This window comes from Eriocheir sinensis, chromosome 32 (assembly GCF_024679095.1).
Source record: "Eriocheir sinensis breed Jianghai 21 chromosome 32, ASM2467909v1, whole genome shotgun sequence".
Classification (NCBI taxonomy): domain Eukaryota; kingdom Metazoa; phylum Arthropoda; class Malacostraca; order Decapoda; family Varunidae; genus Eriocheir; species Eriocheir sinensis.
In genome coordinates, this window is record NC_066540.1 from 9,991,184 (window position 1) to 10,006,035 (window position 14,852).

At 40.6% G+C, this 14,852-nt stretch overlaps 1 protein-coding gene across 1 annotated transcript in view; it reads right to left on the reverse strand.

Annotated features, from left to right (window-relative positions):
• Positions 1-14,852, reverse strand: part of LOC127006120 (uncharacterized) — a 65,664-nt gene that overhangs the window by 9,428 nt on the left and 41,384 nt on the right. The window contains exons 4-8 of the mRNA XM_050875630.1: positions 9,816-9,937; positions 4,921-5,054; positions 3,274-4,330; positions 2,818-2,934; positions 859-971 (exon numbers count right to left, since the gene is read on the reverse strand). Of these exons, the coding sequence (XP_050731587.1) occupies positions 859-971; positions 2,818-2,934; positions 3,274-4,330; positions 4,921-5,054; positions 9,816-9,937 (1,543 nt within the window). The remainder of the gene's footprint in view (positions 1-858; positions 972-2,817; positions 2,935-3,273; positions 4,331-4,920; positions 5,055-9,815; positions 9,938-14,852) is intronic.

Here is a 14,852-nt window from a genome sequence, read left to right on the forward strand (position 1 = left end):
ATGAGTGTATGAAGAGGATAGGAAAAATTACTAAGCGTTCTGAAGCACCAAATTTTTAAAGTAAATGGTCATTTACAGAAATCAAATAAGCACGATGAGAGGTCGATCTTCTTCGATGTAACTCGAAGCCATACGAAAGACCAAAAAGTCTATACGATTTGCCACGAATCATGCTTTAAAACATTATAAGAGTACACCTATGACGGCATCTGTCATCTCCCACTTTACTCCATCCAACACTTTACCCCTCTCTAAACTCTCCTTTTTTTTTCTTCCTAACTATCCTTTTCCACAGTTTTTATGGTTTTTAGAAGCCACATTTCTAGTTTACCTCATCACCCAGCAACATGGACACCTTGATTTACCTGTCCAACAACCAACTGAAGCTGCTCAAGTTGAGGAGTGACCTATATAAATGCTTGCACAATACTGCAGTTGTTCGTACAGTTACTACAGCAAAAGAAAATTTTCAAGACAATAGAGGAGACGGTTCCATTGATTCTCAACATTTTTTTGGCCATACAAAGGACCTGGAAACAGCTCGAAGTGAGAGGAATTAGCACGAAGTAGTACGAAGACTCAGGATTGCAATACAATCTTCACTCGATATGTCTTAATTCGGGATCAACTACTGAAAGTGTTCTAAACTTTGCGGGGCGAGCACGAAGTCTGCCGATTCATGCTGAATGCTCAGAAAGTCTGCTGAACCGTATGCCGATTGGAATTCAGATCTGTATCGACGCAGTTTGGGATGCAGTTCTTGAATGTATTGAAGACCCTTTAGTGAATAACGCATGTGCGCACACCCACACCCACCCACCCACACACACACACACACACACACACACACACACACACCTAGACCAGTGAGCGTCGTTGATCTTGATGGCCAGGTGATCACGGCGACAGTCACGTGACCTCCGAATGAGGAAGTTTTCACAAGTCAGCTTCCAGTGGCTCCTCATGGGTGTCTGGCGTGAGCAAGACGGGAGGAAGTGATTACTACAAGATTCATTCCCTCCTTCCCCTCAATACATTCTTGTTAATTAGAGTTACAGGGCGGGGGTTTAGGAATGAGATGATGGCTGAAGTACAATTTTAGAAGCACTCCTCAGCATTCATAGTAACCTTAGTCCATTACCTTGGGCTCCAGTCCTCTACACAACTAATTTTGCATGGCACTGTACCTTTTTATTCCTATTTTTACTTTTAATTTTTTACATTAATCCATTCTGAATACTAAATCGACATTCCCTGCCTTTGTGTAATTTTGCATAATCAGATTTATGATTAAACACTATATTGGTCCTAGCTATTTAGTGCTAAGGTGTTACTGATGAAATTTGCATCACTCCTTTTGCTGCTTTAATAACTGTGCATAAAACATGTCAGGCTATACTGATTATTGGCTGCAAGAAGCCAGTGGAGCTATAATGCGTTAGGCACCTGTCATTTCCATCATTGAATTATCAATTGTATTCGTATTAGTCAAACAGTAAATATATTTCACTAAGTCACCAACCTCTTTGTTAGCTAATTGCTGTTACCCTCCCTACTTTTTACTACAGTAATAGAACAACCCACTTCAGTTTTCTTTTTGCTGTACCGTGAAAGTCCGTGATATAATACTTATAATTTTGTCCTTTTGGCTGTACAGTGATATGCTAACCTAATGTTACATTTATTTTATTACCGTACATTGACACAACAAATTAACCCACTCCTGCATTTCTACCCTACAGTGGTATAACAATCCACTGTTTTTGTTTTTTCTTATTGTACAGTGACATGACATTTTTACGCTGCTTTTTACTTTACAGTGTTCTAACAGGTTTCCTAACCTGATACTAACTGATACTAGTTGTAAACACTATCGATCTTATCTGTATATCGATGCAATATCTTAACCTGCCTCAGCAAGGTATGAAATGTGTTATGCTAAAACTTATTTTAATGTTTTTTCAGTCCCTGAATTTTTTTTATTATCATTTGTCTGGTTGGAGGATTACTAGTTCAGTCTAGCTACTCGGGCCAAAATTATGCTTATTCTATGGGGTAGCTGCTTCATTCATTATTTGGTAACCATCCATCAGTTATAACATTTGAATGAAGTATTAGATAGCTTTTTTTTAACCATGTGAGCGAAATTATATCAAGAGAACCTGATTTTTACGTTTAATAACAAACCTATAAAAAAACAAATAACCTTCAAATCGAAGGTTAAAAGGTACTATACATCTCTTACTTTTGTATACTTATCTTTCTACACCAGTTTTATTTGGCATGTATGACATTATTAATGGGTATATTGTTTTTTTCTTGAGTGTTTCTCTCAGCGACATTAAACTCCAATTGCCATTTATTGGATCACTTAATCAATGTTACTTTTTTTATGAAAAGTACCTTGACATCATCCCATTATCCAGTTACTTTCTTAATCTGCTGGGTTAATAAATATAAGGTTTTATATATATATATATATATATATATATATATATATATATATATATATATATATATATATATATATATATATATATATATATATATATATATACTCACGGAAAGTCTCAGTTCTTATGATCTATCTAGCTCTCGAAGTCTTTTTAGTAATAATAACTCATTTTTTTCCTTTCCCATAATTATTTGACCATCTTCTTACATGACTGCTACTCAGTGACTAGTATCTGCAGACACAACAGACAACTGTGACTGTATTTCCCTTCAACAACAACAACAACAACGGTACCGACGTAGCAGGCGACTTTTTCTACAACTTTGACCCTAAGCTTAATGTAGTCCGTATGTAGTACGTACCTTAAACCTCCAAGAACAGGAGCCTTTCTCACTTGTCTTGTGTGGGTAGTCAGGGCTTGTAAACCTACCTACTGCATCATCCACTTCTCCGCCACACCCACTGCGGAAAGCTGTCACCTGTAAAAGTCGAATGGTGGCATTTAAGTTGAACTCAGAGAATGCATAAAATCGGAATATAGTGAAAGGAATATATAGTTACAAGAAGTTAAATAGATTACAACGTCCCACTCTTCGAGATATATCATAAAAGTTATAGTAAAAGCCATGACACACAAACATTATAAATGATATTCAAACGCGTTTCCACGAAACCAACAAATGCTAAAGTCTATGAATCTACTATGTTTTATATATATATATATATATATATATATATATATATATATATATATATATATATATATATATATATATATATATATATATATATATATATATATATATATACAACGTTACCTTGAGCACAAAATACTCTTTCTTCCTCCAGCGCCTGCTACCCCCGGGCCTCTGATGGCGCCCCTTCCTGCCGTGCGTCTCCGTAGTCACTTCTGGACCTTTAAATTCATATTTCTTCAGTCTGTGATGTGAAGGCTTTGCCGGCTTATTGGGTATGATTTCGTTGCGGTTGCGAAAATGTGGGTTTGATGAGTAAAGATCCCTACGGGAAGCTGCAGAGGGTTGAGAGTTCTTACGGCGCCTAGAAGGAACGCGGTACTGTTGTCTGTTGGGTGAACGCGACCTATCATTATCTGTGTACTGTGGTGGGCGACGACGGGTCTCTCGCGGCGTGTGGCGACCGTGGGCTTCTGACGACACTCGGGGAGACCGCTTGTATCTCTGAATGGATTCTTTCCCAGACTCTTCCACGTGGTTCGAAACGCCTTGGATACTGTGCGCGTTAGTACTATTGTGACGCATCTGATAGGTCGAGTTTTCATTTAGAGTGAGGTCCTCTAAGTAATGCTCCAGTGAGGGTTCAGTATTGTTTACACCACCGAGGGTGATGAACTCTGAATTAAACGAGGCAGGTTCTCCTACCCCAATGAGCCTTACACTTAGAGAGTTGTGATTGATAGTTGTGACACCATAAGTATTGCTTTCCAGGTCATATATGAAATGATCACCATTAATTAATAAGTCATTCTCGATCTGGGTAGTGTCATCATTCAAATCGTTGAGATGTCTGTAAAAACGACGGCTGCTGGAGTAGTCGTCTCTGCGGTGAGGGTAATATCTGCTGTCAGACTGGTGCTGCTCATTCCTGCTACGAAGATGTTCTCTATTCTGCCTTGTCTTATGTTGATACAGTCGGTGCAGAGCCTTGATACGGTTTAATCTGTCGGCGCGATCCTGCGCTGATTTACTCTTTGACGACTTGGCAGCATTGCCTTCCCTGCTGCCGGATTGAGGCCCAGAGAGAGTCGTCTGCTGGCCTCGTCCCTTGCTTCGCTTATATTCAATGGTAATTTCTGAAAACGTTGTCTTCCACAGTCTGGTCTGCCGCCCACAGAATCTGGAATAAAGCCGTGAATGAGTCGAGTATTCCTCGGTTGCATATTGCTTGGAAAATATTGATTATAAATAGAATACCACCTCGCACTGCTGTGGACTAATAAAAAAGAATAATGAATAAAGCGAATGATTGCCTGGAATATCTTGATTATGATTAGAATATCACCTCACAGCACAGTGAACTAAAAAAGGCTCCCTGAAAAGCCACAAATCATACTCTGTCCACATTAACATTCACAATAAGCTCCACCCATGTCTGTCCAGTAACCGTCAATAAGCTTTCCTAGCATCTACCAATCATTTGCAGCCTGAGTTGGGGATGGGGTGTGCCTACCTTGTTAATATTCCAGTAATGATAAGTAAGGGGGAGGGGTTTATTTTCAGAGTTAATATGAACAGAATACAAGAACAGTCGTCTCGTCCAGCGGAATGGCCCTGTTTTTTTTTTTTTTTTTTTTTCTCGGTAAAGGAAGCAGCTCAAAGGCAAAAATAAAAACAAAAAAGCCCGCTCTGTACTGATTCTATAAAATAATGTAGAAATGAGTGGCCCAAAGAGAGGAGGGTCTTGATGCTGTTTCATGGGAGACTCACTTAGCTAGTGGGCGGGTGCGAGGGCTCGTCACTGATCCCGCCGGCTTCACCTCTAGGCGGGTAGCAGAGCAGCGGCGGGAACGATGAAGCCTCAGACGGACCAGCTCCACCACTACCCCATGGCCTGGAGGAGCCTGAAGGGGGAAGCAGTGACAGAAACACACATGATAATCTGAATTTTGCGACAGACACATGATAATCTGAATTTTGCGACAGACACATGATAATCTGAATTTTAAGTAGATTCTCATTGTATATTTTCCGCCAAGCCTTTGGGCATTAGTGTGTGTGTGTGTGTGTGTGTGTGTGTGTGTGTGTGTGTGTGTGTGTGTGTTTTCAAAATTAATATCTTCATGGCTGTTGCACCAGTAGATATTCTTCGTTAATTATCTTCAAGATTTATGACTTTCAAATGATCCTTACTACTGATTAAAAGTTTTCTGTGGGACCAAACCAAGTCCATGTATTATAGGATGTACGGTATTGCAGTTCTCGAGTATACTGAATTCCATTTATTCTTCTAAATGAATTTTTTTTCATTACTATTGAACTTCATCTGGATTTTTCCTTATTTTTTTTCATATAGTCTGTCTGCATTGTATATTAATCTAAATACTGAGAAGAAAACATCATCACGAAAGGACTTGCACGGTAGCTCTGTCTGAATGAGAGTGAGACTCAGGCGATAGAACCCCAATAAACGTGTCCCTCTTAATGTAATATTGTGGAACTGGTTTTTCTCGCCATTAATCCTGACTTGAGATAAGAGTTTCGTGCTCGGAGTGTCTAGTGGTGTCTTAATTACCACCATTCAACTTGTGTAAGACTGAGGCTGGAAATTAGTCTTCACTTTTATGGTATATTACAACAAACGACAAATATGCATCAGTACGGCTCGCCCAATGTCTGGGCAAGGGAGAAAAGCAGCCTGACCAATTCAAGGGAGAAAAGCAGCCTAACCAATTCAAGGGAGAAAAGCAGCCTGACCAATTCAAGGGAGAAAAGCAGCCTAACCAATTCAAGGGAGAAAAGCAGCCTAACCAATTCAAGGGAGAAAAGCAGCCTTACCAATTCAAGGGAGAAAAGCAGCCTTACCAATTCAAGGGAGAAAAGCAGCCTTACCAATTCAAGGGAGAAAAGCAGCCTTACCAATTCAAGGGAGAAAAGCAGCCTAACCAATTCAAGGGAGAAAAGCAGCCTAACCAATTCAAGGGAGAAAAGCAGCCTTACCAATTCAAGGGAGAAAAGCAGCCTAACCAATTCAAGGGAGAAAAGCAGCCTTACCAATTCAAGGGAGAAAAGCAGCCTAACCAATTCAAGGGAGAAAGGCAGCCTTACCAATTCAAGGGAGAAAAGCAGCCTTACCAATTCAAGGGAGAAAAGCAGCCTAACCAATTCAAGGGAGAAAAGCAGCCTTACCAATTCAAGGGAGAAAAGCAGCCTAACCAATTCAAGGGAGAAAAGCAGCCTAACCAATTCAAGGGAGAAAAGCAGCCTTACCAATTCAAGGGAGAAAAGCAGCCTAACCAATTCAAGGAGAAAAGCAGCCTTACCAATTCAAGGGAGAAAGCAGCCTTACCAATTCAAGGGAGAAAAGCAGCCTTACCATTTCAAGGGAGAAAAGCAGCCTTACCAATTCAAGGGAGAAAAGCAGCCTTACCAATTCAAGGGAGAAAAGCAGCCTTACCAATTCAAGGGAGAAAAGCAGCCTTACCAATTCAAGGGAGAAAAGCAGCCTTACCAATTCAAGGGAGAAAAGCAGCCTAACCAATTCAAGGGAGAAAAGCAGCCTTACCAATTCAAGGGAGAAAAGCAGCCTAACCAATTCAAGGGAGAAAAGCAGCCTAACCAATTCAAGGGAGAAAAGCAGCCTTACCAATTCAAGGGAGAAAAGCAGCCTTACCAATTCAAGGGAGAAAAGCAGGAGACAAAACTCGTGTGACTGGGTCATGCTAAGTTTGCCAAGAAGTTTGATGAAGCCCCTTAATAAGCTGCTGAAATTCATTAGTACGTTTCGCCAGCATGTCTATGATGAAGGGATATGAGTAAGGATGGAATTTATAATATTTCACTGAGGCGACAGGCCGTATTAAGTTTGGCAAGCAAGTGAACAAAGTCGCTAATAAATTCATCTTCAGCTCTTGACAGTTACACAAATACTACAGACGACGTGGAGGGAAACCGAAGCACATTGTATTGGTCGGGGGGAGTGAACTTAGCAGGACGGGGACTGTTCGATATGTGACGTAAGCACACACAAAAAAACCCGCCAAGAATTCGCTGGAGCAAGCCCTATTACCATGCCCGCTGAAGCCGTGGGTGAGCTCCGGCCTTCAATCCAATTAATTTTGCGTGGTCCACTACCTCCTACATTTCCTTTCTTTACTTTCTACTTCTGCAATTTCTTCATTATCATTTACTTGTGCAAACAAAACATTCCATCTATTCATGACAGTTTTAAATACGTATATGATTTAGTACTACATGTTATATGATGCCTAGTGCAAAGATATTAAATCAGTTCAGCTTCAGAAGAAAACAATTCCGCTAGTTCATGTGACGTATTATGGACCGTCTTTCTGGCCAACCCCACCCATTGCCGTCTGCCGCTCCCTTGTGTCTGGTTTGGGGCCGAGCAGGGCAGGTGCGTGTAGGGTGTGATGCTGGTGGTTGACCTTGGCATGGCCAGGCTGCCACGCCTTGCTTCCTTCTGCATCTTCCTCCCTCCCCTGCTGCCAGAGGTGGTTACCACTGAGACACCTTACTTCCGGATTACATTAACTGTTATATTCTCCTCTGACCTTTTACCCCTTGGTACATATATTCATCTGGGGTCCACACGTGCCGGGCACCGCAAGGTGTGGTACTCGCAGGGCCACCCCTCTTCCTAGTTTTTTTTTTCCCCCAGGACACTCCTCCTCCAGAACCAAACAAAGGTGTGGTATAATTGCCATATATACGCACAACTGTGTGATCACTTCTGCGTTTGTTTATTACCGCTGTATTTCGCCCATTTATGCATCTTATTCGCCTGGTGCCTTTTGATTCGCAGAATCAACCTACTTAAAAGTGGTTTCTTTGCAGTACCACTTAATGTTCATTCTTCGATCTTTCAGGGATGTCAACGAAGGACTGGTTGTCTATCACTCCTAGTAGTCAGCTTGACGCCATATATCACAAAACCATGGTTCATGTGATAATTTTGTTTTCCCCTGTCTTGGAGTCCTTTGCCTCACCCAGATCGGAATGTTTCGTAGTATTGTAGTACCAGCTAAAAAATAAAAATAAAAGCAGGAGGTGAAGGCATGTGTAGACGTGACAAATCTTTAGTTACTTAATATAATCATCTAACTTAAATTGTGAGTGACACCATGTATACATTTAAATACATCATCGATATAAACAGTAAAGGTCAGTTGCTGTTTATAGTTCCTGTGTGAGTGTTGACGCAGTACGTTGGTTGATGATGTTTTACTATCACGACAGACAAAACTTCCGCGTCGCATGGTCACAGGGACACTAATATTCTTCCTCGTGCGCGCTGCAGCACCTGAAAACAACGTCCTTTAAATATAAATGTTTGAGCTCTGAACTCTACTCAGATTTCCAAGTCAGTGGCTCGACCAGAAGACATTTAATAGTTTCTCGGTGCCAGGATTTCACTCCTGATTCGAGCACTCGTTTATTTCGAATGTATAGAATAAAAATTTGATTTCTCATTATAGCGTGTCTAATGCTTTAGGCAAGCGTTGAGGCCTTGTATTACATTAAAATTATTATATATATTCATAAAAAGACACCATTCATAAATGACATATTCCTGGGGAGGCAAATATAGCATTACATGACTGACCGTGGCTGATATTGGAATATTTTCGTATATGTTTACACTATAGAGTGACCTTTCTCAATGAAAAGTGTAAATGCAGGCAAAGTACAGTGAAAAAGAAACGACGAGTAAAAATATTTTCAAAAGCTAGCTAAGAGTTGGCAGAGAAGGCCATCCATGGTATGCAGTATGCACAAACAAGTCCCTCATGCGAGCTGACACACACAAATAGATAAGAGCAGATTAACGGCCTGGAAGAACCAAACACAGGCGTAGAGCGGGAAGCCTGGTGTACGGAATGACAATGAGGCACGCGATAGCCACCCAGAGCCATGCCCGGGAAACAGAGGCATGGGTGGTGTTTTTCAAGGATAGATTTTTCTCCGTGGAAGATGCAATCCGCATGTAACATAGCCGCATCTATTAAAAATATTTGCGCTTCTGCTTTCTTAATAGGAGTATCTTGTTGCGAGCATTTGATTTTATAATACCGACATGTTTGGTCCCTCACCATAAATAAATCATAAAACTATTTGGAGCAAAAATATGTCCATGGTAAGGGACTTGAAGGACGACATGAATGTGTTATGCATGAGATAGTAAGCCTGGGCAGCGGTTAGGCCTTTATTCAAGCTTGTTTTATCTTTGTCTTGCCCATGGACAGAACTGGTCAGAGGAATGTCGTGGGCAGGATGGAAGGCAAGGCTAGGTGGGATGTAAAAGGAGGAAAATTGGATAGACAAGTAGGGCGTGTCTGAAGGCATTGTATGGAAATGTTAACGTTTTAGCACTATTAATAATAATTTTGTGTTAATTTGTGATTTTTTTCAAAATATAATGCAGAGGACGGAATAGAATTTTACAAAGACAATTACCAAAATGAAAATTACATAAACCTTATTGAAAGACCATGCAATTTCTTGTTATGTGCTCAAAATGCAATGCCGATAACGGAGGAGAAAGACAGGAAAATACGTTTACCTTAATATACTGCGCACATTACTTGTGATAGGCTGAAAAAATCATGCAGAGGACGGTACAGGCACAGAGAAGAGTAAATACATACCTTGACCGTCCAGAGGCACGTGTCCTGCGACCCGTTGGCGATCCCCGGCCACACGTGTCCCGGGGAGACCAGCCACTGCTCCTGGCCGGGCCGCACCTCCACCACCTGCTGGTGCCCGCACTCTGCCGAAAACACGTTATCATCACGCCCAGCCACGCCCAGCGACAGCACGGAATACACCCCACCGTCTCCCTCAATCACCTCACTTTGTTTCTTTAGCCCCGTTACACATTCTCATTCACATCAATTCACTTCCCACATACAGAGTAACACACACACACACACACACACACACACACACACACACAGTATGTGTACATCTATCTATATGTATCTGTCCATCTTTCAGACAGCTTTATTTTATATACCTGACTTCCTAATATGGATTTAACCTTTCGTCTATATATGTCTGTGTCTGCTTATCTATCTCAATCGTTCTATCTCTCCGGGTTAATATAGTTAACTGTTCCCAAGTTTCTCCAAGTATTCACTTATCGCCTTTCCGTACTTGATTTGCTAGGTTTGCTGCTCCATGATTCTGGATCTGCCCTTATCTGGGCACACTATCCACTACAAAGAGGCAATTAAACATTCCAGTTAGCCATCCTGTGTTTGTCATGTCCACTAACAACAAGAGAAGATGGCGCCACTATAAACACTTGCCTGGTCCATGACGGGCTGGGGCCGACTACCATCCAGGCTCCAAAAAAAAAAAAAAAAAAAAAAAAAAAAAAAAAAGCTTGCTCAGCATAATGCCTCTAAAACAAATATCTTCTTCAGCTCACATTTCTAAATGCAGGCATGTCACATCTCTCCCACCTCAACAGATATTGTGATAAATTATGGATGTATACTTCTCCTTCCGACTCCACGCATGGTGACGATTGGATGCGTCTTAAGCCTCCTCCTACTTTTTTTTTAAATAAACTAAAAAAGATCGCTGCTTACGCTCTGATTTCTTATCTCTGGAAAGTTTTCTTCAAAACATCACCTTTTTCCCTAGGAAAACTCATTCGTAGGCTCTGGTGGCAGAAGCTGTCGTGTTCTCTACTCTTTTTTTATGTTAGAGATTTCACTCCTACCCTGGTCGTTTAATTAATTTGCACCCATGTTGATTGCTCTTTTCCCCCCGACCCGTAATCCTTGTAATTCTCCACGCCTGTGGTGTATATCTCACATGATTTTACGGACCACACAAAGCGTAGTACATTCTCTTTTTCCTGAAAATTCTATTTTTAATTATTTAAATGTCTCCCACCTTCCTTTAATGAATCTAGTGAACAATACTATATTTTGCTATCCTGGTGTCCTCATGTTCCTGACCCCCATGTAGTCAAGTCTGACAATCTCGACATCCTCGTATTTTAGATATTTTGTTTAACTTTATTCACCATTTAACTTTCCCGACCTCAATAGTTTAATTATTCCAATCATCGGTTTTGCACCGAGATGGGAATTCTTTTTGTATGATGTTTCAGCAAAGGGGAATAGGGGGGGGGGGGGGGGGTCGGTGCTGAGAAGACTCGCTCGCCCTTTGTCTGAGACCTTTCAATATTTGTTCAGATCATTACCGAAGTATCTAGGATGGAGGCGTATAACGCAATTTCTTTACCCTTAGCGCTTAAAATACATATTGTAACTGTGCTTGTTTTCTAGTGGTCAAAGAGACAAGTTAACGAAGCTCCATGAGGCTTCCTAAGTCGAGGATGATGCATTTTATAGTAATTAACCAATTGTGAGCCAAATATTTATTAGCTTTCTGAACTACCTACCTTCGTACGGGTTCTATTCCTCTCTGCTTCCAGTTTCCTCAGGCCGAACTGTTTCTGCTGCTGATGGTCACTATTCTACCCCCTAAGGCCTAAACCTATAAACAGTGGTCTTCGAGAGAGCTTTAGTCTATCTTTCACTCTCTTTCTATTGTATGTTGATTATTTTCTCTCAAAACTGACTTCTATTAATTCTTATGGCGATCACTCTGCATTACTCCTCATTTTTCAACAAATTACTCTTGCGACAAAAATATACATACATCTCAGGGCTGGACGCTACAGAACACGTAGCTCTGACCTTGCTGTTGTTTCTGAATGGGGCAAAAGGATCTTGGTGTTCTTCAATGCCTTAAGACCCGAATTTATCCATTGACATTTCGAAACAATCTTCTAGACATTTATCCCATATTTTTTGATAATACATAGCTGCCCCCTTCTCCTATATACTAAGCATTCTTAAGCTCTTTTTTCCTTTCCAGGTTGCTAACAATGTATAAGAAACTTGTCCGCCCATGTATAAAGTATGCATCTCATGCGTGGGTAGTTTCCATGAACACAGCTATTACATTTTTCTACCTCAAAACTCCACCACAATGTTGCTTCCCCTTTTATCATCTATCGGCTAACTGCTCTCCTGAACTTGATAACTGCTTGCCTCCACCACTACCGCGGGCTCGCCGCACAAACTCGCTCTGCACTGCCCATCTCTATACCCTCCAAATTCACGATACAAGAATGGGTGATGCTAAAGGATTTTTCTTCATTGTCATCCCTTTCGCTGGTAAACTCTGTAATAGTCTCCTTTCATCTGTATTCTTTCCTACCTACTACTTGAACGTTTTCAAGAGGAGTGTAACAACACATAGACTGAATTTAACTGTCCCTTTTTTTTTTTTTTTTTTTTTTTTTTCCAATTCGCTTTTCATGGGCAGTGCACATCCAACTTTTATGAGTTTTTTTTATTTTTTATTACCTCCTTTGATGTAAGCAAAAGGAAAAAAAAAAAGATCTGCTCAACCATTCACCAAATTTTCTTTATCAGCTGAATATTTACTTTGCTATCCCTTTCAGTGATTTGTTTAACTTAAATAACAATATCTAATATTTTTGTATTTATAATTTGTCGCCTGACTATCCCAGCATCAAAGAGGGAATTAATTACTTCTTTTAATTTTTTTTGCAGGCATGCCGAAAACTCAATGATAAAATTATAGTGCAATTATTTAATATCCTTTTCAATGGTAATTCTCTTTCCTGTTTTGGCTATAAGCGTCCTTGACATGTCCTCCTGATGAATTGTTGTTCTGAGGAACAATATTTCCGCGCTGACATCCTTTTATGATTTTTTCTAGATCTGCTTATCCATACGTATAATTCCTTCATGCAGAAAAAAATTATGGCAAAGATGTGCAGAGCAAGGAGGGCCGCCTTAATTTGAAATATTCTATATCCTGCCTCAGTAGCTTTTGGACGTTAGGCGAAGAATATACGTATCTTCAGACATTTTTATATCGGATCCCAATTTCTGGTCGCCAGTGTGCTTTGCATTGGGTGTCTAGACCGGTCGTTAGTGGACATATCGCTACCGGTTAGGTTAGGTTTGTCCTAGTAATGAAGCATCGTGGTTTCGAAATGCCCTTTAACGAAATGTCCGGTAGTGAAATGCCCGGTAGCGAAATGTCCTGGAGCGAACGGTCCCACAATAGCACCTTCACAAGTAGTGTGCGGTTGGTGACTTTGCTCTATTAAACTAGGCTTGGTCATCCTCTCGTTAGCATTTCTACGAATCTAGCTGCTGCTTTATGCATATTATAAGTTATTTGAGTTTGACATACAGTATTTCCTAAATACTCTCTTATGAATTGTATCCCTTTAAGTGTACTTTCATCTCATATAGTTTTCAAGTGTCGAGTCCATGTACTGATGTCATGTGCTTGTATACGGCCACCATACTAAACCTATAAAATGTTGATGTTCATCATATTTCTACTCGGTTACTTACTATATGTTTTTGAATTTATATACTACATGCTAAGAGTTCTGTCCTCTCATACTGATACTGCAGATCAATATTTGACAGTGTTCCTCATTTGTAGTGTAAATGCTGCAGATACTTTAACTGTTCCTTCCTAATGGGGCAACGAGAACGTGGCAGCATTCGGTGTTTCCTTACTGTTCTCGCTCTGGTGCAAGATCACACTACAAGACTGTCTACCCAAAGATGTGCAAGCAAGGATGGCCGTCTTAATCTTAAGTATTTTATGTCTTGCCTTTCAGTAGCTTTTGAACATGAGGCGAAGAATATTCGTGTCCTCAGACATGTTCATATCAGATCTCAATTTCGGGTCGCCAGTGTGTTTCGCATTGGGTGTCTAGACCGGTCGCTAGTGGACATTTCGCTAATCAAAGTCACAAATAATCACAATAATCACAAAAGAGTTAGTACTTTCACTTTTCTATCACCTTAACCGATAACTCATACTAGACAATTATTCCCCCAAAATTTAAATTCTTTATACATTTTTTTTAAAGCCTGATTCGGTCCTTATTACCATTCGGAACAGTTCCTCTTTTCCTCATGAGACCAGTTTGTGGAAGATATTTGCACATTTTATCCTTAGTCTCTATCCTTTCCTTTTTTTTTTCTTCTTAAGAGAACGAAGAGATTATGAAGTTGATAAATGAATTGAAGGACAAGGAGGTTAGCTTCGCAAAAAAAATGTGTGTGTGTGTGTGTGTGTGTGTGTGTGTGTGTGTGTGTCATCACGGCCTGATCACGAGCTGAACTCGTCATCGCCAGCAAGTACCCTCCCAATTAGAGCAAGACTCATTATAGTTTATCTCTCGGTACTGGTGAGACATTCACCCCCTCAAAGGGGGTCAGTAACCACTCTATGTCAGTGTAAAAATTCCGGTCTGAACGGGACTCGAACCTTCACCTGCCAGGTCGCGAAGCCTGGCATCATAGAGCTTTAACCACTGAGGTATCGGAGCGGTGTGTGTGTGTGTGTGTGTGTGTGTGTGTGTGTGTGTGTGTGTGTGTGTGTGTGTTCAGAAAAGGTGGGAGCTCAAGGGCGAAGAAAAAAAAGGAAACAAAAAAAGTCCGCACAAGTTCTTCTCACGCAAACAATGTTCAGAGGAAGATTTGGGATTAGAGAATTTATTCATTTTGAGAGGTGTCTTGATACTCCCCTCTTGAATGAGTCAAGAGTTGTACGTGTGTGTGTGTGTGTGTGTGTGTGTGTGTGTGTGTGTCGCAAATGTT